Source organism: Sapajus apella, unplaced genomic scaffold (genome assembly GCF_009761245.1).
Source record: "Sapajus apella isolate SASKATOON/1434 unplaced genomic scaffold, GSC_monkey_1.0 scaffold6, whole genome shotgun sequence".
Taxonomy (NCBI): Eukaryota; Metazoa; Chordata; class Mammalia; order Primates; family Cebidae; genus Sapajus; species Sapajus apella.
In genome coordinates, this window is record NW_022436946.1 from 28,525,466 (window position 1) to 28,546,326 (window position 20,861).

At 36.1% G+C, this 20,861-nt stretch overlaps 1 protein-coding gene across 6 annotated transcripts in view; it reads left to right on the forward strand.

Annotated features, from left to right (window-relative positions):
• TBC1D32 (TBC1 domain family member 32) overlaps positions 1-20,861 on the forward strand; it is a 244,204-nt gene that overhangs the window by 12,974 nt on the left and 210,369 nt on the right. For all 6 annotated transcript variants that reach the window (XM_032274914.1, XM_032274917.1, XM_032274915.1 and 3 more), the window contains 3 exons: positions 4,202-4,379; positions 17,641-17,709; positions 20,522-20,647. In XM_032274914.1, coding sequence (XP_032130805.1) covers positions 4,202-4,379; positions 17,641-17,709; positions 20,522-20,647 — 373 coding nt within the window. The remainder of the gene's footprint in view (positions 1-4,201; positions 4,380-17,640; positions 17,710-20,521; positions 20,648-20,861) is intronic.

The following is a 20,861-nucleotide window of genomic DNA, read 5'->3' on the forward strand; positions in this document are numbered from 1 at the left end:
CCCTCCCTCCCTCCCTTCCTTCCTTCCTTCTCTCCCTCCCTCCCTCCTTCCCTTCCTTCCTTCCTTCCTTCTCTCCCTCCCTCCCTCACTCCCTTCCTTCCTTCCTTCCGTCCATCCCCACCTCTCTCCCTGCCTCCCTCCCTTCCTTCCTTCCCCACCTCCCTCCCTCCCTTTCTTCCTTCATTCTTTCCTCCCTCCCTCCCTCTCTCCCATCCTTCCTTCCTTCTTTTCCTCCCTCCCTCTCTCCCTCCTTCCTTCCTTCGTTCCCCACCTCCTTCCCTCCCTCCCTCCCTCCCTCCTTTCCTTCCAGTACCCCGATCCCTGTCCCTCACAGTCTGTTTCCCTTGTAGCAGCCAGAATGATTCTTTAAAACAGTGAGTCAGATCATGACACCTTTTCATCCAAATTCTCCAAAGGCTTCCTATCTCTTTCTGAGAAAAACCCAGAATTCTTTTTGTAGCCAACAAGGCCTACCATGGGCCTTCTGCTCCGTCTCCTGCCCCATTTCTTACCATATTCCCCCTCATACTGCTCTAGCCACCCCTCATACTGCTCTTGCCTGTTCTTTCTCAAAAAGCCAAGTAAGTCCCTCCCTGAGGGATTTGCCGTCATGTTGCTCCTGCTACCTAGAGTGTTCTTTTCCTGAATATTTGTATGACTTGCTCCTTCACTTTTTTGGGGTCTAGGTTAATTGATATAAACAAGAGTTAAGTTCCTACAGCATATTTCTGGTCAAAGAAACATCACCAAACTTCTAAATAAAGATGAAAACATTTCTAATATTAAACGTTGAAATAAATGTGAGCTATATATAAATTTAAGGAAAATTAGAAAGATCAAGGTAATTATTTAACTGGAATAATTATTCCACTTCAGGGTTGGTGGTAGCCTATCCTTCCTGGCATCTCAGGGTACAAGGTAGGAACCAGCCCTAGGCGGGAAGCCATCATTAATTTTTTTTTTCTCATCAAAGTTATAATAAAAAGATGTTGAATTATATGATGCCATTTGAAGACCTGCTGTGGTTCATATTTCCAGTATCAGAGACATTTGAATATATACCTGAGCTTATATTACTGACTGTATTTTAAAGTATTAAATCTAATTTACTTTTAATTAGTTAAATTTTTAAAAAATTATTTTATACAAGAGCCCTTCCTTTTTGGGGCAACTGATCGTATTATTTAAATTAATATGTTATTCATTGACAAAGTGACATCGTATAGCTATTTTAGTAAATTTATCAAGTTAAAAGCATGGATCTATATCAAGCACAAGTCATAGAGATTAAGATTTCTTATTTCTTGATTTGGGGAAAATGAAAAATAAAATCATCTTCATCTTTGGATAATATAATTCTTAGTAAGTCTGTTTCTAGCTTTATCATTAAACTTAATTCTAGAAGGAATACTAAAATACTTTATTAGTCAGTTAATGAAAGTATTTTCATGGTAAGAGCAGAATTTTATATGGTACTTCTAGGAAATTACTTTTTATCTCTAGGTAAGCTATTTGATTTTCCTGTGTTTTAGTTCATCCATGTGTTAAAATTAATACAGTAATAATTACCTCACAAAGATTTTAAATGACTCAGTAAATGTTTATTTTCCACTTTATGAACCATGGATGAAAGATTTTACATTGTACAGCATATTTTTTTTTTCAGCTTTTTTTTTTTTGGTGATTCTTTAGAAATCACTTAGGGCTAATGTATCAACACTACATCTGTAAACAGCATTTCAATTGTCATAATTATAAAGTGTTTTTGTAATTAAACATTTTGATATTTTTTAAGCAGATGTTTGCACACAGAATTTATTTGTAGGATCTATATAATATTACAGTATCACTCATATAATGAGTGGAAGTACTTACTCTGTAGATTTTCATTGTTAATTGATGTGATTTTTATTCACTACTTCTTAGAGCTTTTTGTTTCTGTAGTCTTTAAAACTTGCAAAGCGTGAAAGAATCTACTCAATGGTGTTTATATTCTATTTTATATCTGTTTTTTTTTAGTCTTTTCAAAACTGCAATGGCTGCTATTGAGGTTTAGTTCATTTAACTCTTGATATTGATGGTATAACACTGCTTTTTAATTCACTTTTTAAAATTATTTGCTACCGCCTGTGGCCATTTTGTATTTCTTACAGAATAATTTATGTTGGTCTTTTCTAAAAGGTTTGTTGTAAACATTTATGTTCAAAGCAAAACTTGTAGATTTTCAATGGATTTTAAGTACCATTATCCTTATCCTGTGTATCATTAAGAATTACTTTTATACCTCTTTATAAATCACCAGATTGTAAGTTTTAAGGGGATGGAGACTTTATGTTGTTAACATGGCCTTACGTAGTTGCAAAGGAGGCTGGGGAGTGTAGTTTGGTCGTGTCCGCAGCTATAATTCAATCACCGTGAAAGGTGATATGGTGGATATGTATTGATTGCTGCCAGGGAACTATTTTGCTTCCTTGTTTTTTTGCTGGCGAGAATCTATAGAGGCGGAAGCTGGGCCTTCGGGCTCAGTTATCCTTATGTGTACTTTGCAAATCAGTGTGTGTCTCAGGATTCCTTTTTGGTTTTTACGTCCCTTTACATCAAACTGGGATATTCCTGGACTCTTTGTTACCTCTATTGAGTTATGTTCTGTATGTTTCTCCCCCTAGTTGTTCCTGATTTATTTCCATTTGCTTTCGGTATTTTTGTATTTTCTCATAATTTCTGATAGTTAAATATGTTAAATACATGTATTATAAAACTTAATGTGTAGTTCCACATGATATAAATATTTAATATTACATATTAAATATATTAGTATATTTTAAATTGTATATAGAAATTATATCTATTTAACAATAAAAGTTTAAAATATATTTTATACTTTTTATTTAAAATCTCAGTCTATGATTTTCATTCAAATTCCCCAGCAGGTTCAATTTCTTTTATGAGAGATAAAGTACTTTTTTCTTTTTTTGATTTATAGAATTACAATGACCAATTATCCAGAAGTATACAGAAAAAGACATTTCTGTGCTTATTTTCCTACTGTGTTTCTGTTATTTTAATGATAATAAATACGTGTATATATGTATATATACATACACACACTACACATGTATTCATTATTTCAGGTATATATGTATATATACTTACATACATATATATTTATCTTTTGCTACAGTCATATGAAATAGGTTAGCTAGATTGTATTTTTTATCTCATTTTATAGTTGAGGAAATTGAAGCTTATTTATGACGACAGAGCTGGAATCCTATAAAATAGGATTCCAATTCAAGTTTTCTGATTTCAAATTTTATAATTTATTTACTATTTTTATTTATATCTTTATGCCTTTTTTGTTTTAGATGTGGAAATTTCAGTGGTCCAGGTCACATATCCCTCATTTGTAAAATAAAGAGCTAGACTATACTTACTGTTCTTTCTAGCTCTAAAATTCTGTTCCTGGTGCTTTTGAGTATTTCAGTCTCATCTTAATATGGATGCTTGAGAGTTTGAACTTACAAAGTGGAGAAATTTGTTATGAGTTCTTTTTGAGATTTTTAGACCTACCAAAAGAGATTTTAAACATTATCCAATTCACACTCTTACTAATTCCAGGAATCCCTTTCCTAACATCCTGATAGGATGTTAGTGTTCCCCAGCCTCTGTTTGAAAGGACACGTTAGCTTAACTCTTACATAGGTCTTGGGAGTATATAAGAGCTGTCAGTTATGGCTATGGGTGTCTATAAAGTATGGGCAAGGGAGAAGAGAAGGAAAGAAAATAGAGAATGGGAGGGGTGGAGAAAGAGATAAATATAAGACAGAGGATGAAGGTGTCGTGTAAAATGGCCTGGGTTTTGGTGGTATAATATTAATGGTTGACTTTATTGCTAGCAATTGGAATCCATGCCATTGAAACCGCTTGCCTTAGGTTCTTTTATTACTACCTTGATCCATGTAACCATGAAAAATCCCCAGGAAATCACATACTTTTTGAATTCCCTATTAATTTTTGTTGCTGTTTTGTGAATTCTGTTCTACTACTTCTTTTTTAAGAAAAATTGAGTTTGATTTTTCTCTTTAGCCTTGTTTTCTTAAAGGGACGTCCCTTTTTATAGAAAAAAATTAGTTAATTTAGCTAGTTGACTGTTTTAGTTTCTGATTGCCTTTCTTTTATTAAGACTGCCTTGAATTTAAAGGTACAAAGAAATGATGCATTACCTGAAGAACATTATGATAGCTGTGGTCGAGTCTATGATTAACAAATTTGAAGAAGATGAGACACAAAGTCAAGAGAGGCAAAGAAAAATTCAAAAGGAGAAAAGCCGCAGTTACTGCACAGACAATTGCTCAGATAGTGATTCGTCATTCAATCAGGTATGTTGTTTAGTTTTGCATTTATGTCTTGAAATGATATTTAATAATAATTAGCTTCAATAAATTACTTCTTAGCCATATTTTTCTTCTTATTTTAAGATTCAGAAGAAAAACAAACAATAAAATTAAATAACTTGGCCAGGTGCAGTGGCTCACGCCTGCAATCCCAGCACCTTGGGAGGCCGAGACTGTCAGATCACCTGAGGTCGGGAGTTCAAGACCAGCTTGACCAACATGGAGAAACCCAATTTCCATTAAAAATACAAAATTAACCGGGTGTGGTGGCACATACCTGTAACATCAGCTACTTGGGAGGCTGAGGCAGGAGAATCGCTTGAACCCGGGAGGTGAGGCAGAGGTTGCAGTGAGCCGAGATTGCACCTTTACACTCCAGCCTGGGCAACGAGTGAAACTCCGTCTCAAAAAAAAAAAAAAAAAAAAAAGAAGAAATTAAATAACCTAATATTAAAGATTTAGTCCATGAAATAACATCTTATAGAATTATGCCCAGTGAATAGTTACATTATATCTAAGACAATTCTTGGTGAGATGAAGAAATTAATGTATGTTGGAATTAAAAATATATATATATTGAACCAAATCTGCTTAAGCTCTAGTTAAAACATCTTATTCCCAGTTAATCTGCATTAAAATTTAACTGAATTAGAGATTAGGTATAGAGATGAAACATTTCCCTATACATTCTCTGGAGGTGAAAGTTGTTGTGAATTGTTAGTTTTAAAGCATTAAACTCTTTTTTAAATGTCAAGAGATTTGAGGGCTTACATTTTCTACTACCAGGTTATAGGAACCCTTGCCATTTGGCTGCAGCAAAACTAAGAGAAAGATGGGCCAGTGGCTGGATCGGCCCTAATATAAGACAAGGAAAACTAGCTAGACTATAGCCTATACATGTGCCATGAACTTGTACACACAGACTGTCAGGCCAGAAGGAGCCTGTCTCACCTTAGTGTTCATCTCACCTGATATTTTTAGTTAAACAGTTTTCACCTAATTAGCTATACCATAGGGACATAACTATAAAATAGATCCTAACCATATACCAAAAAGGGATTTAAGAAGTTTGGGTGAAAACATGAAAAAAATATTTATATTGGGCATGGTTGGGATTGCATGACTGAAGGAAAAATGGTTTTGGAAATATTCAAAGCATAACTTAAAGATCGCTGTGCTTTCCCACCATTGCATCATTTAGCAGGAGAGATTATGCTGAATAGTGAACTTTACAAGTTAGGTTGATTACCTGATGTGATGGAGAACATGACAAAGATTGTGAATTTTCTACATGCTGTAACTGCTAATCATTTCTTGTCAAGGAACTGTGTGGAAAAAGGTGGGGTATAGAGATTTTAGTTTAATATAGTTAGATGGCTAGTTCAGTAAGTTTACCGAGTTGCTTCTTCAAATCAAGGACTTGCTGGACTTAAAAGGCACAGTAAACCCAATTTTATAACTCTGGGGGCTCACAAGATTATATGCTCTTACTTATTTGCTGAACCACCTGAATACATTGAAATTGAAACATAAGGAAAAAACGAAGCATTTGTTTTAAGAAGTATAGTTATTCAGATCTAAATAGGACTGATTTAGTAGCTGGCAGTTAAGACCTTGCCAAATACCAAATGCTGAACTATTTCCAGTCATTAGAATGATAGATTTTTGAAAGATGCAAAGCTTTGGTCGAAATGGGGTCATAATTTTAGAAAATGTTCTTGTTTTTTTTTAAAAAATCTTGTTGTGTTTCAATTCTTGAGAAGGAATCATGCTTTAAGTTTCCCTGCCTTTCTTTGGGATGCCCACAGGGTATGTATAAATTTTCAAGTGTCTGCCCTATAAATAAGACTTCGTTTTAGAAGGAACTAATTAGGTTGAAAGTGAACTCTGCCTGTCAAGAAAGCATAGTATCCCTGGAGTTTTGGGCAGAGGCATGTGAGTGGCAAAACTGTCCTGAAAACTCTTTCAGTATGGGTAAGTTCTAGGAAGTATTGCGTATACTTTTGCTCATAGCGAAAAGAGACTCTCTTTCATATAGCTGACCAAAGAGAGGCTAAATTAATATGTTCAGAATTGAAAAGATCGCTAAAAATATATCAGTCATTCTTTCCAGTAAATACTGGCAATCTTATTCATGACTTCAAAATTGTTGTTTCTTCCTGTAGGGTGAAAAAAAGTCTGAAATTTTCTATGAATAACATTGTAAACAATGTTGATGTTAGCTTGATGTTAGTGAAATACTTATATTTTGTGAATAGAATGGGCTTTAATGCATTGTTTTTATTTTAAAAAAATTGTAACCTGGTTTTATTTGGATTTTTTGATACACTATTGAAAAATAGGAGACTGTTAGTGTAAGTGTGAGGATATTAAAGAACAAAGGGGAGATAGTAGTTATTACCATAGTTGTGAACATTGCTATGAAAAGATTTGGTGTTATGATTAAACCTGGAACAAGTCTCTGCAAAATAATGCCAGAAAGTTAGAAATAATAACACCAGCTGTATGTTATTGAGATTCATGCCATAGACTGGTCCCTGTACTTAGTTTTATGTTCACTGTAGGTATTACTAGTCTATTCTACAGACAAAAGGGAGGCTTATAGTAATAAGTAATTTACCCAAACTTGAATAGCTAGTTAGGGGTGGACTTTGAAGTTAAACCTGGCTTCTCTTCCTACAATGTCAGTTCTGTTTAATCTTTTTTCAACTACCTGGAGACTGCTTGGGTGTAAACTATGGTTCCACCATGTACTAGCTGTGTGGACTTCGAAAAATTTCTTAACTTCTTCATGCTGTAGTGTTCCCCATTTGTAAATGGGGATGAAAATACTACTTACTGTATAGGATCGTTGAGAAGATTAACTGAGTTAATGTGTGTCATGTGCTTAGAACAGGGCCTGGCACACAGTCACTGCTTTATACAGGTTAGCTTTTATTGTTGATATCTCTTAAAGGGAATGCTGAAATGGACACCATTCAAAGGCACACTTAAATAGAAAATTTCTCAACTGTGGTCCTATATGATTTCAAACTGAACACCTCTGGGTCATTTTCAACTGCTTGGGAAATTAGAGGATTATCTCCAATATACATTAAGCTTTCAGAATTTGTATCATTTCCTCTTGCAGTTTTTCTGTCATTTTCTTCCTCCTCAGTAATTAGTATAGTACAGCACAGGTATTATGCTGTTTTATAGCATGCAAACTATTTTGTTACCTTCCAAGGGAACTTCACCCCAGGGTTTATACCTTATGTTGAAGCCGAGTTTAGGATAATAGTCACCTATTACTCTTGCCTGACATGAAAATGTTTAAAGCGTTCACTTTTCCTTTGTTTTCCAAGCAACTTCTTGAAACCCATCCTTGTGTACCTGTGGTACACAAAATAATGATCCTCTCGAAGATGTCATGTTCTAATCCTCAGAACTTGTGAACATATTACATGACATGGCAAAAAGGACTTTGCAGATGTGATTAAGTTAAGGATCTTCAGATTTTGGGATGATCCCAAGTTATCCAGGTGGGACCCATCTCATCACAAGGGTCTATGTGAGAGAAACCCAGGAGAGTCAGAGTCAGAGAAGGTACTGTGAAGGCTGATGTAGAGGTTGTAGTGATGGGATTGCTGTTTTTGAAGTTGGAAGTAGGCCATGAGCCAAGGAATGACGGCGGCCACTAGAAGCTGGAAAAGGCAAAGAAACAGATTCTCTCTTTCCAGGAAAAACCTGAGCTCTATTTTGTTGCTAGACTTTGGATTCTTCCAGTAAGGATTTCCTTGAGTAGGTTTTTTTCCTTACTGGGTACATGGCCTTTCTCCTGTCATTCAGAGTATGTCCGTTCAATTATCCTAATTTATTTTATGCTACGACTCTTCAAATCTTAATCAGAATATCTCGAGTTCAGCAAGTGTTTTCTGACCTCTACTAAAATCTTCAAAGCTCTACAATGCTCTCTTTGGTGAAGAATTTTGGTTTTGAGGATTTTGTACCACTGCTGAGAAATGGCAAGACACTTATCTCTTTTTTTGGCAACATCACCCAGAGCAATAGGATTAGCTACATCCCAATCTGCACTTGAGAAGTTCCTCCATGTCTAGTTATCCTCTCTTGATAAGATTTTAATTATTATTTGTTTTGTAAGCACAAAAAGATGGAATCATAAAATCCTAAAAATCTCTGCAGAATTTCAGAGAGGTGAAAGGGAAAGATAGCTAGGATTTTTAAAAGGTGAACATAGTAGCATTGATTCTGCAGCTTCCTAGAGTTAGGTCTGGGACAGGTGGATTGTTTGGAAGAGGAATGTGGAGGGACAGATATGAACTGAATTTTGCTTGCTGGCTTGTTAGTTTTAATAGTAATCCATTGAGAAAACAATTTGAAACCAGAACACTAGTAATTTCTTTAATTAACAGTGCTGATATTCTTTATGAATACTTAATGTTTCTTCATACTTTAAAATATTAAGGTCAGCCATGATAGTTCATCTCTGTAATCCTGCAAGGCGGGTGGATCGCTTGAGACAAGTCTGGGCAACATAATGAGACCTTGTCTCTACATACACATACACACACACCCCACACACACCCCCCCCCCCACACACCACACACACACCACACACCACACACACACACACACACACCCACCCACACCCACACCCACACACACACCCCACACACCACACACACACACCACATACACACACACACCCCACACCCCACACCACCTTAGCTTGGCATGGTATTGTATGCCTATAGTCCCAGTGATAGGGGTTGAGGCAGGAGGATTGCTTTGTTACCGGAAAAGTGATCTTGACCCAGAACCCAAGAGAGAGTTTTTAGATTTTGTGCAGGAAGGAATTCAAGTTGCAGAGTGCAGTGAGAAGAGATAGTTTATTGAAAGCTATTCAGTTACGGAGTATGGAGTCTTCAGAAAGCAAGTGGGGGAATGCACTATCTTTTTTATAAGGTTTTCTTGTACCGTATGTAAAGACTAAACTAAGCTGTGCCTACATGCAAGTGGGCTGACAGCATGACACAATTTATTATTCTCTTGATTTAAAGAAAACCATCCTTGACATTTCAGTGTGTAAGTACATCAAAGCATAACTGTAATTATCTTGAAAGCATATATTGTTATATGTACTGAGACCTCTGGACTTTCTGTTGCAGGAATTTGTGCTTGCAGGAATTACCAAGCTGGTTCCTTAGCTGTAAACATCTTAGGATCGTGGATTGCGACTGACAAGGAATGTGCCTTGTTAGTCTCAAGTTGGAGTTGACTTTAAAATGGGGTCACTGTGGCTCTCCTTGCCTCCTGCTTCCCTAATAACATGAGCCCAGGAGTTTGAGACCACATTGATTTTATTATACTACTGGTTTCCAGCCTGGACAGCAGCAAGATACCATCTTAACAAAATAATTAATAGGCTTTTGTAATTCTTAATGTAGCACTTAAAAAAATTGTTTTAAGTTCTGGAATACATGTGCTGAATGTGCAAGTTTGCTACAAAGGTATACATGTGCCATGGTGGTTTGCTGCACCTGTCAACCCGTCATCGAGGTTTTAAGCCCTGCATGCATTAGGTATTTGTTCTAATGCTCTCCCTCCCATTGTCCCCCACACCCTGACAGGCCCTGGTGTGTGATCTTCCTCTCCCTGTGTCCATGTGTTCTCATTGTTCAACTCCCACTTATGAGTGAGAACATACAGTGATTGGCTTTCTCTTCCTGTGTTAGTTTGCTGAGAATGATGGTTTCCAGCTTCATCCATGTCCCTGCAAAGGATATGAACTCATTCTTTTTTACGGCTGCATAGTATTCCATGGTGTATATGTGCCACATTTTCTTTATCCAGTCTGTCCTTGATGGGCATTTGAGTTGGTTCCAAGTCTTTGCTATTGTGAACAGTGCTGCAACAAACATGCATGTGCATGTGTTTTTATAATAGAATGATTTATAATCCTTTGGGTCTATACTCAGCAATGGGACTGTGGGGTCAAATGGTATTTCTGGATCTAGATCCTTGAGGAATTACACACTGTCTTGAATTGCCTTTATTTCCTCTAGACACTTGCCTCTAGATCCTTGAGGAATCATTCACACAATGGTTGAACTAGTTTACACTCCCATCAACAGTATAAAAGGATTCCTATTTCTCCACAGCCTTGCCAGCATCTGTTGTTTCCTGATTTTTAGATTTTTTTTTTTAATTTTTTTGAGACGGAGTCTTGCTGTCACCCAGGCTGCAGTGCAGTGGTGCTTATCTCGGCTCACTGAAACCTCTGCCTCCCAGGTTCAAGTGATTCTCCTGCCTCAGCCCCCTGAGTAGCTGGAATTACAGGGTGCACACCATACCCAGCTAATTTTTGTATTTTTAGTAGAGATAGGGTTTCACCATGTTGGTCAGGCTAGTCTTGAACTCCTGACCTCATGATATGCCCACCTTGGCCTCCCAAAGTGCTGGGATTACAGTTGTGAGCCACCATGCCTGACTGTTTTCTGACTTTTTAATAATCACCATTCTAACTGACATGAGATGGTATCTCATTGTAGTTATGATATGCATTTCTCTAATGACCAGAGATGATGAGCTTTTTTTCATGTTTGTTAACCACATAAATGTCTTCTTTTGAGAAGTGTCTGTTCATATCCTTCACCCACTTTTTGATGGAATTGTTTTTTTCTTGTAAATTTGTTTAAGTTCCTTGTAGATTCTGGATATTAGAACTTTGTCACATGGGAAGCTTGCAAAAATTTTCTCCCATTCTGTAGGTTGCCTGTTCACTCCGATGATAGTTTCTTTTGCTGAGCAGAAGCTTTGTAGTTTAATTAGATCCCATTTGTCAATTTTGGCTTTTGTTGACATTGCTTTTGGTGTTTTATTCATGAAGTCTTTGGCCAAGCCTGTGTCCTGAATGGTATTGCCTAGGTTTTCTTCTAGGTTTTTTTTTTTTTTTCTTCTAGGTTTTACATTTAAGTCTTTAATTCATTTGTCTGAAGTTAATTTTTGTAGAAGGTGTAAGGAAGGGCTTCAGTTTGAGTTTTCTGCATTTGGCTAGCTAGTTTACCCAGCACCATTTCTTAAATAGGAAATCCTTTCTACATTTTTTGTTTTTGTCAGGTTTGTCAAAGATCAGATGGTTTTAGATGTGTGGTGTATTTCTGAGGCCTCTCTTCTGTTCCATTGGTTTATATATCTGGCTTGATACGTGTACCATGATGTTTCAGTTACTGTAGCCTTGTAGTATAGTTTGAAGTCAGGTAACGTGATGCCTCCAGCTTTGTTCTTTTTGCTTAGGATTGTCTTGAGTAATTGAATATATCTCTTTAAAAAATTACATAATATGTTCTACCTGTAGTCTTTAGGTACCTACATTTGACAAACATATATCTAAATCTTATTTTAGCATATAAAGGCCTTTAATTTGAATCTGTATGATTGTATCAGAGGACTAAATACATCTTAGACTATCAACCTGTTCTATTTCTTTCTTCTTCCCTTTATAGTTTGCTTAGAAATTGTTTGCCAAGTTTACACATTAACAAATGTAAACACATTTTTTAAAAAGTTTTCTTTTGGAATTATCTATATTGATACCACTTCTATTATGAACACATCTGTATCTCTAACTTTACAAATCAAGATAGCAGACACTGTTCCTATCCTTAGGAATTTTCAATCTAAGAAATATTCTGAATAACTGAAAATCTAGCAAATATTTGCTCTTATTAAAACATTGCAGTCAGTTGCTATAGCAATTTCTGTCCACCTACTGATAACTAACAATATTAAAAGGAACTTCAGTATAGATAACCTTTAGGGTGGGTATTAGACTCATTTGGAATTCTGGTGCAATAAAAATTATTTCATTGATTAAATAACATTTTTAAAGAGAAATTTATACTGTATTTAGGAAGATAATTAAAAGCATCTTATAGGGTGGTGAATAAGAGATTGAGGCTTTTCCAATCAGATAACTATTAAAGGTTATGCTTTTCTAATATGCATTATACATTGGAAGGAAAGACAAATATAGAGTAGAGGGATATCAACTCTGGATGTACACTCACCTGGTAGATATATGTTATGCCTCTGCCATGTGTAATCTCTTGTTTTAGACGCTGCAGAAGTGCAAAGATTAATCAAATATGCATTATTTCTTCAAATAGCTTACTTAAGATAGTAAAGAACATAGGATAGGTACATGAATAACAGAGTTGTGAGATACAAATGATGTCTCATGGGAATTCTAGAGAGCAGCGCTTACAACTATGAGTATCATAGTGCTACAGAGGAAAGTATTTCAGATGAGGGAATGGGCCAAAGCTCTGAATCAATAAAGAATATGGCATATATGGGAACCTACGGGTAGTTTATGTGAACGGTTAAAACAAAGAGTTTGTGGGGGTACATTGGAAGGGCAGATCAGGATAAGATTATGGAGTGAAGGCAAGAATTATATTTTAATTATTATTTATAGCTGCTAGCTATAAAATCATCCTGCCAGGTGCATAGTAGGTATACTCTCAAAGTATTGGGATTATAGGTGTAACCCACCACGCCTGGCCACTTTTTAAGACATATGAATTTTAGGTGCCAATAAGGTATGTCACTAATAAAAGTAGTCGAAAATGCAGGATTCACTTGGTAAAAAGGTTAATGTTGGGGATAAGACAGTATGAGTCATTTGTGTGGATGTGTTACTGAAGCCAGCTGCATAGATACAGCCTTAGGAAACCCATTTCCAGAGGGTCAGTAGAGACAAAAGGATGAGTCAGAAGAGAAGGTACCAAACTATATTGCACTGGGTATAGCTTAAGAGGGGATGAGTTTCAAGGCAGGAGGGATGGTGAATTAGCTGTGTTGTATGATAGAAGGAAGTCAAAGAAGATGAGGACTCAGGAAAGATCTGTGCATTTGGTGACCAGATCTACCACAGTTCTACCACAGAATAGTACTGAGGGGAAGAGGAGAGGGATGTTGAGGAATCACTGTGTTGAGTGTCCCTGATAATTTTCGTGAAGTAAAAGGTAAAGATATTTTCAGAGAGTAAGGATTACTTGCCTGAGCCATTACGTACAAGGAGATTAGAAAATGGAGCCTTGGCTTGGGTAGTGTTTAAGGAAATTAATTCTGTTAAGATGTAAGGATTACCTTTTTATGTTGGCTGCTATTTAGCATAATACTGGATGTCTCACCAAATATGAACTCCCTGTAACTGACAGCGTTCAGTGGCTGAATCACCATTTGTTGGGGCTGTTACAGAACATGCCTCTGTATTGGAAAAAAGACTGGATTAGAATGGAAATCTGTGGAAATCAATTGGTTATATTTTTAGATTGCCTGATCTTGAATATGCAGTTGGCAGGTGGAAAACCAATTATTTTATATTTTCTCATAGAAAATTTTCTGAGAGACATGAGACTTACTTCAAATTTTAAAATTTTAATAGTGATAAAACAAAAGACTATATTAATTATTCCACTGAATTCTTAACAGTGATGCTGGGATGTAGATGTGAAAACTGAGAATGCAGTTAAATGTGACTCCAGAGTCACTTAGCTGGTGAAAAGAGGGAGCCAGGAACTCAGTCTGTTTGATTAAAAACTCATGTCCTTGAGATTCTGCTTGTTTTTTAATGAGTTGATTGACAAGACATTTATACATAGATAATGATCTGATAAAAATCATATGGTGGCAGTAGAAGGACCAGAAGAAATCAGGTTTACAAAAGAGGGGTGGAAGGGCCAGGCTAAAGAGAAATATTTTAAAAAATGAAAGAGCTTGTCTAGCAAACACACACACACACAAATTATATACTCTTGTATAAATGTATACTTATATACATATACATGTATACATATATGTGTATGCCTGTGTGTATATATAAATATATGCATATATAAAGGCGTGTGTTCATGTGTTCTAAGATACCTATTTTATATAATTTATATGTCTATATTTCTATTAAGCAATGTGCCTTATCCATATACACTTATGTTTACTTTGTAGTTATTAATAAATTTTAATATTTTAATGCAACACAATGAAAATTCTAAATTAGAGCTGTATTTAATATGCAGTACTTTTTTTTTTTTTTTAAGGGAATATCTGGTTTACCAGACCCTTTTATTTTGATCTCAAAGTCATAAAAGACAGAACCTTCCATGTACTGACGGGCACCAGGTTACCTCCAAGTGATAGACTCTTTCACAGTTAAGAAAATGACTTGCTTTGATGAATGCTTATATACAATTTGTATAATTTCAGAGAGAAATAAAATTAATGTAGCTGTAGAAATATAAACTATTTGATTTCAATGAAAACAAAGCCCTCTAATCTATAGCTATTTTAATCACCAGGCATTCAACAGATAGTTTTTTTTTTTTTTTTTTTTTTTAATGCTTTAAGTTCTGGGATACATTTGCAGAACGTTCAGGTTTGTTACATTGTTATACATGTGTCCTGGTGGTTTGCTGTATCCATCACCCAGTCATCTACGTTAGATATTTCTCCTAGTAATATGCACTATTTTCAATGAAAAAAAGAGCATCTATACTTTCAGCAAACTATATGTTTTTATAAAAGGGTAAACTCAGGACATTTTTAAGGCCTTTTAAGAAAATTTATGTTGGACAATATGAAGTATGAGGCTGTTTTGGATTTATTAATTATGGAGTTGCTCTGTGTACCCTCTGATTGTTTTCTTAGGGAAAGACAATGTAGCATGTTAGGAAGACTGGCTTTAGAATTCTTCTTGTATTAAACAAATATATATTGAGTGCCTCCCTCAGGCACTGTTTCAGGTATTGGGAACATTATAGGGGAAAAGACCAAGTTCTAGAGGGGAGTGTAGTCAGGCAAAGCTTTGGTTTCTCCTGTTTTCCCCTCACATACACTATAGCCTGTAGACTGTCCATTAGTAACATGGATGATGAAGGAAACAGGACAGTGGTGTGGTGGTTAATGAGGGTTGGAGAGAGGATTTAAGGGTGATCAGGGAAGTTAGTTTTGAGGAGACGTGTTAGGCCATTTTTGCCCTGGAAACCTGAGACTGGGTGATTTATAATGAAAAGAGATTTAATTGTCTTACAGTTCTGCAGGCTGTACAAGTATGGTACCAGCATCTGCTTGGCTTCTGGTGAGAGTCTCAGGAAGCTTAGCATCATGGTTGAAGGTGAAGAGGGAATAGGCCTATGATATGGCCTGAGCTGGAACAAAAGTGGGAGAAGGGGCGGTCTCAGACTTTAAACAGCCAGATCTCCTGTGAACTAACTAAGCAGGAACTCACTAAATACCCAGGGGCTCTTGCTAAGCCATTAATGAGGGATCTGCTTCCACGATCCAGTCACCTCCAACCAGGCTCTACCTCCAACATGGGAATCACATTTTACCATGAGATTTGGAGGGCACAGACATCCAAACCATATCAGGAGGCTTTTGAGCTGAGCTGAGTTTTTTTGTTTTTGTTTTTTTTTAGAGGGAGTCTTGCTCTGTCCCCAGGTTGGAGTGCAGTGCTGTGGTACAATCTCCGCTCACTGAAACTGCTGCCACCTGGGTTCAAGTGATTCTCTTGCCTCAGCCTCCCGAGTAGCTGGGATTACAGGCACATGCCACCACGCCCAGCTTTGTATTTTCAGTAGAGATGGGGTTTCACCATGTTTGCCATGCTGGTCTCGATCTCCTGACCTTGTGATCCACCCGTCACTGCCTCTCAAAGTGCTAGGATTATAGGCATGAGCCACCGCCCCTAACCTGAGCTGAGTTTTAAGTGATGGAGGGCAGCCACACAAAGCTCTGGAGTAAGAGTGCTGCCAGCCTGGAGGAAAGGCAATGGCAAAGGCTCTTAGCTAGAATGAGCATGACCTCTTCCAGGGATGGAAAGAAGGCAGTGTGACTGGGGCCTGGTTGGGAGATGATGTATGAGAGAGAAATAGAGGGAGAAACTGGGTACAGTGGGAAGTCTTGTGAGGGGTTTAGGTAAGGGAGTGAAGTGATTTGATTTATAACTTTAGAAACTTTGTTGGTAAAGAATGGATGGTAGGGTAGGATGACATAAGCGTAGAAGCTGGGAGACCAGTTAAGATGGACTGAGGTAGCCTAGATTAGAGATGATAGTGCCTTGGACTAGGGTTTTAGCAGGGAAGTGGTGATGGGTAGTTGGATTTAAGATATGTGAAGATTGAAAGTTGTCTCGCAGGACTTAATGATGGATTAAATATAGGAAATGAGAGAAACTGATGAGTCAAGATTGACTCATGTTTTTATCTAAGTCAAATTCTGGATTGACTATAGTGGTATTATAGTCTAAGGGTTGAGCAGATTGGCATAAAAAAATTAGAATTCTATTTTGGATGTGTTAAGTTTGAGATGCCCCTTAGGCATCCAAATGGAAATAATTGAGAGGGTAATTAGATATGTGTAACAACTCTGGAGATCAAGTGACTGATAGATATTTATGAGTCATCATGATAATACTTACAGTCAAAAACCTGAGTGAGAACACCTCAAGAGAGAGAATAGTGAAGAGAAGTGAGTCTCTGGTATGGGTGGGAATGTGAGTTCTGATAGCTGTGTGACTTGGAGCAGTTACTTCACCTCTTTTGTTTTCATGTTTCTTGTATTTCACAGTCGTAAGTTGAGATAGGGCTTCTTACATAATGTTTACTCAATAAGTGGTAGCTACTATTATAATTTTTATTTTCAGATGATATTTTATTTATTATGCATATTTAAATTGCCTTTGATGGAAAAAAGACACTTTCTTTCTCCAAAATATCTTACAACCTACTATAAACTTTTTTAAACAGATAGAAATTTTCCTTCAGGATTTTTTTCACCAGAGAACTATGGAGAAAGGCTAAGGAAAAGTATAGGAAAGAAAGAGATCGGCACAGTCCAAACAGCACTGTAACTATGCCTAGGGTACTATTGGTAGCTTTTTTTTTTTTTTGCTTGTTTGTTTTATCTGTATGTTTCATTCATCTCACATATCTGAGTATGCAACATTTTGGCTTTTTGTCTTATGCGTCTATGTTCTGTACATGAAGGTATACTGTCCTGCTGGGACTTTCAGTTCCCATGTAAAAGCCTTGGGAAGAAAAGTTCTAAGCTGCTGCCAGATCAAAATAGATCATTTCCTTCTCTTGTCCAGATTGCATTTTGTGCTTGGAATTATATTGAAAATGTATAGCAATATTTCTAAAAGCCTTTTAAATAAATGAATGTTCTGTCAATTGTGTTACAGAGTTACAGATTTTGTCAAGGAAAATTACAATTGATTTTAGACCAGTTGGATCCTGGGCAACCTAAAGAGGTAAGTTTCAAGGATAGCTGTCAGTTCATGCAGATAACATATATTTACAATGTATGAGATTACAGTCAGTAGCAGCCAGGTTGTTTCTCTTGAGGCTAAGCCTTTATGATTATGGGGAATTCTAGACTGATATCCCTGGTAAACTTACAAGTCCAAATGAAAAGTCACAGAGTAAGGGAGGCTTTCCTTAGAGAATTGTCATGGTTTGTAAGAGGAAATTTTTATCTTGAACATAAATTACAAAGGGATAAAGTTATGGGCAGTTGTCCCCCAAACTGTCCCTTCACTATGGTTTTGTATGTAACATTGCAGATAGTCATTTCTTAAGAAAAAAGATTTTTAATTCTTTTTCAACTTTCAGAAAATGTGAACAGCTTTTAAAAATAATTATTTTTAATGGTCAAATAAAAATTGTGTATATTCGTCTTGTACAACATGTTTTATATTATGTATACACTGGGGAATGGCTAAGTTGAGCTGATCTAACATGCATTGCCTCACATACTTATCATTTTTTATGACGATAACATTTAAAATCTACTCTTAGCAGTTTTCAAGAATAAAACATTGTTGTTAACATGGTCATCATGTTATATAGTAGATCTCTTGAATTTACTCCTCCTAACTCAAATTTTGTATCCTTTGACTAGCATCTACCTATGCCTCCCGTAACCATCTGAGTAGCTTTGACCCATTTGGTTATTTATTAGAAACATGATTTTTTTTTAAAGATAAGGTCTTGTTCTGTCACCTAGGCTGAAGCACAGTGGCGTGATCACCAATCACTGCAGCCTCTATCTCCCCAGGCTCAGGTGATTCTCCCACCTCAGCCTTCTAAGTAGCTGTGACGATGGATGCATGCCACCACATCTGGTGAAATTGTGTATTTTTTGTAGAGATGGGGTTTTACCATGTTGCTTAAGAAGATCTCAAAATACTATGCTTAAGTGATCCACCTGCCTTCAGGCGTGAGCCACTGTGCCTGGCCAGAAAAAATGAATTTTTTTTCTTTTTTTCTCTCTTTCTTTTTTTTTTTTCCCTGTATGCTCTCTCCCTCCTGTTGCCATGTGAGACATGTCTTGTTTCCCCTTCACCTTCCACCATGATTGTATATTTCCTGAGACCTCTCCAACCATGGGGAACAATTAGCCCTCTTTTGTTTGTAAATTACCCAGTCTGAGGTAGTATCTTTATAGCAGTGTGAAAATGAACTACAGTGTGGAAAATGAATACAATATCCTTGACAATTTTTTGTCTACTTGTCCTATTATTGAGAGAGGGACATTCCTACTGTAATTGTAGATTTCTCTATTTCTCTTCCAGTTCTAATGAATTATGTTTGTTTGTATTTTAAGAGACTATACAAATCACTCTTTATGAAGACTTATTTCATTTGAAAGTCAGCATGAAATGGAAAATATGATAGGATTTTTTTTTTTACCTAAGTCTTTTATGTATTGATATGTCTATCTTGCCATTTAAAAAATTTTTTTTCAAACTCTTAAATTTAAACTAAATGAATAGTTGTGATTTATTCCTACTGAAATTTTCTAAAAAAATCATAGAGAGAAATATTTTTTTTCTTCTCAGCATTTTGCATCATGATTTATTTTCTGGATTCATATTAAGTAACATCTTTCAAAAAATGTTAGAAATGAGTTTTGAATTTTATATGATAAAAATCCTGTTAGCTTTAATTTAAATGGATGATTTGGAAATCTATACTTGTTTAGAAACCTTCATTTTGCTTCTGAAAGTAGTAAATTCTTAATAGGATTTTTCCAAAAAAATTACTGAAATGGAAAAATTACTTAACATTGTAAATGAATTTCTAGTTTTTAAAATTCTCTGAATATTTACCTTACCACCTATCACAAATAAAGTTGTATTTAGGAGTTCTTTCATATGAATATATAGACAGTTGCAAATGTATGTATATACTATGTTTTTATGTCTAAAAGTTGGATCCTGATTCAGAGTGTCAGATTTGCTGAGGTTTTGGCTACTGTGTCTGAGGCCTCACCATTTTTAATGACGAGGCTTTAGTTGTTTCAGTTGGGAAATGATCAGATTTTGAGTATCAGGTTGGAATTATTGTGTTATTATTCACTACTTGGATGTTGAGTGGGAGAAAAGCTTTGTTCCGTTCATCATTGGAGTAGAACTGTTCTCTGCTACTTTCCCTTGGGTCTTACTGTTTTGAGTGAATTCTGATTGCATTTTGAGAAGACTGATTAAGAAGTAAGCTTTCTATGAAAATACAGAAATTCAATTTTGCATCCCACTGCTGAATGTCTTTTTTTTTTTTTTTTCTACCTAAGTAGTCAGAAGGCCAGGAAATATGGCATAGCAGAAAAACAAGTTCAAACTGATTGTTTTGTGAGAATTGTTCGTGTATCCTAGAATGGGAATGCTTTGCCAAGGGTATATTTGGGCAGCATTTTGAAATTAAAGCCCTCAATCTGTAGGAATGGCCTAGAATGGGGAAAACCTGCAGGACAAGACCACTGGGAAATGTTGCATTGGTGATACTGATTCAACTACCATTCTTCCTCCCATTGACTTATACATGATACCTAAAATCTCCTACTACATTTAGTATTTTAATTGTTGCTTTACACAAACAGCAACTGTTTTTTTTCTGCTTAGCACTTAGTTTAAAAAATGATTTCTCGAGCTTTTTAATATAAAGGCATCTGATAAATCACTCTTTATAAACTATTAAGACTTTGCCTTTTAGTAGTTTGTTAAATATTGTTTTGTGATATTTTAGTGACTGTGTGTTAATAAAAATCTTTTTAAAAAATTGTAGATGAGATATGAAGCCTTGCAAACATTATGTTCAGCTCCTCCGTCTGATGTCCTGAACTGTGAAAATTGGACTACTCTCTGCGAAAAACTGACAATGTCTCTTTCAGATCCTGATCCTGTGTTTAGTGTAAGAAAATGGTTATAGAAATATTAAAAATAATTTGTTTTCCCACCATTCTGGAGATCAGTAGAATATGACAGTTATGACAGTTTTTCTTTTTCTTTCCTTCTTTCTTTTTTTTGAGATGGAGTTTTGCTCTTTTTGCTCAGGCTGGAGTGCAATGGCCTGGCCTTGGTTCAAGTGATTCTCCTGCCTCAGCCTCCTGAGTAGCTAGGATTAC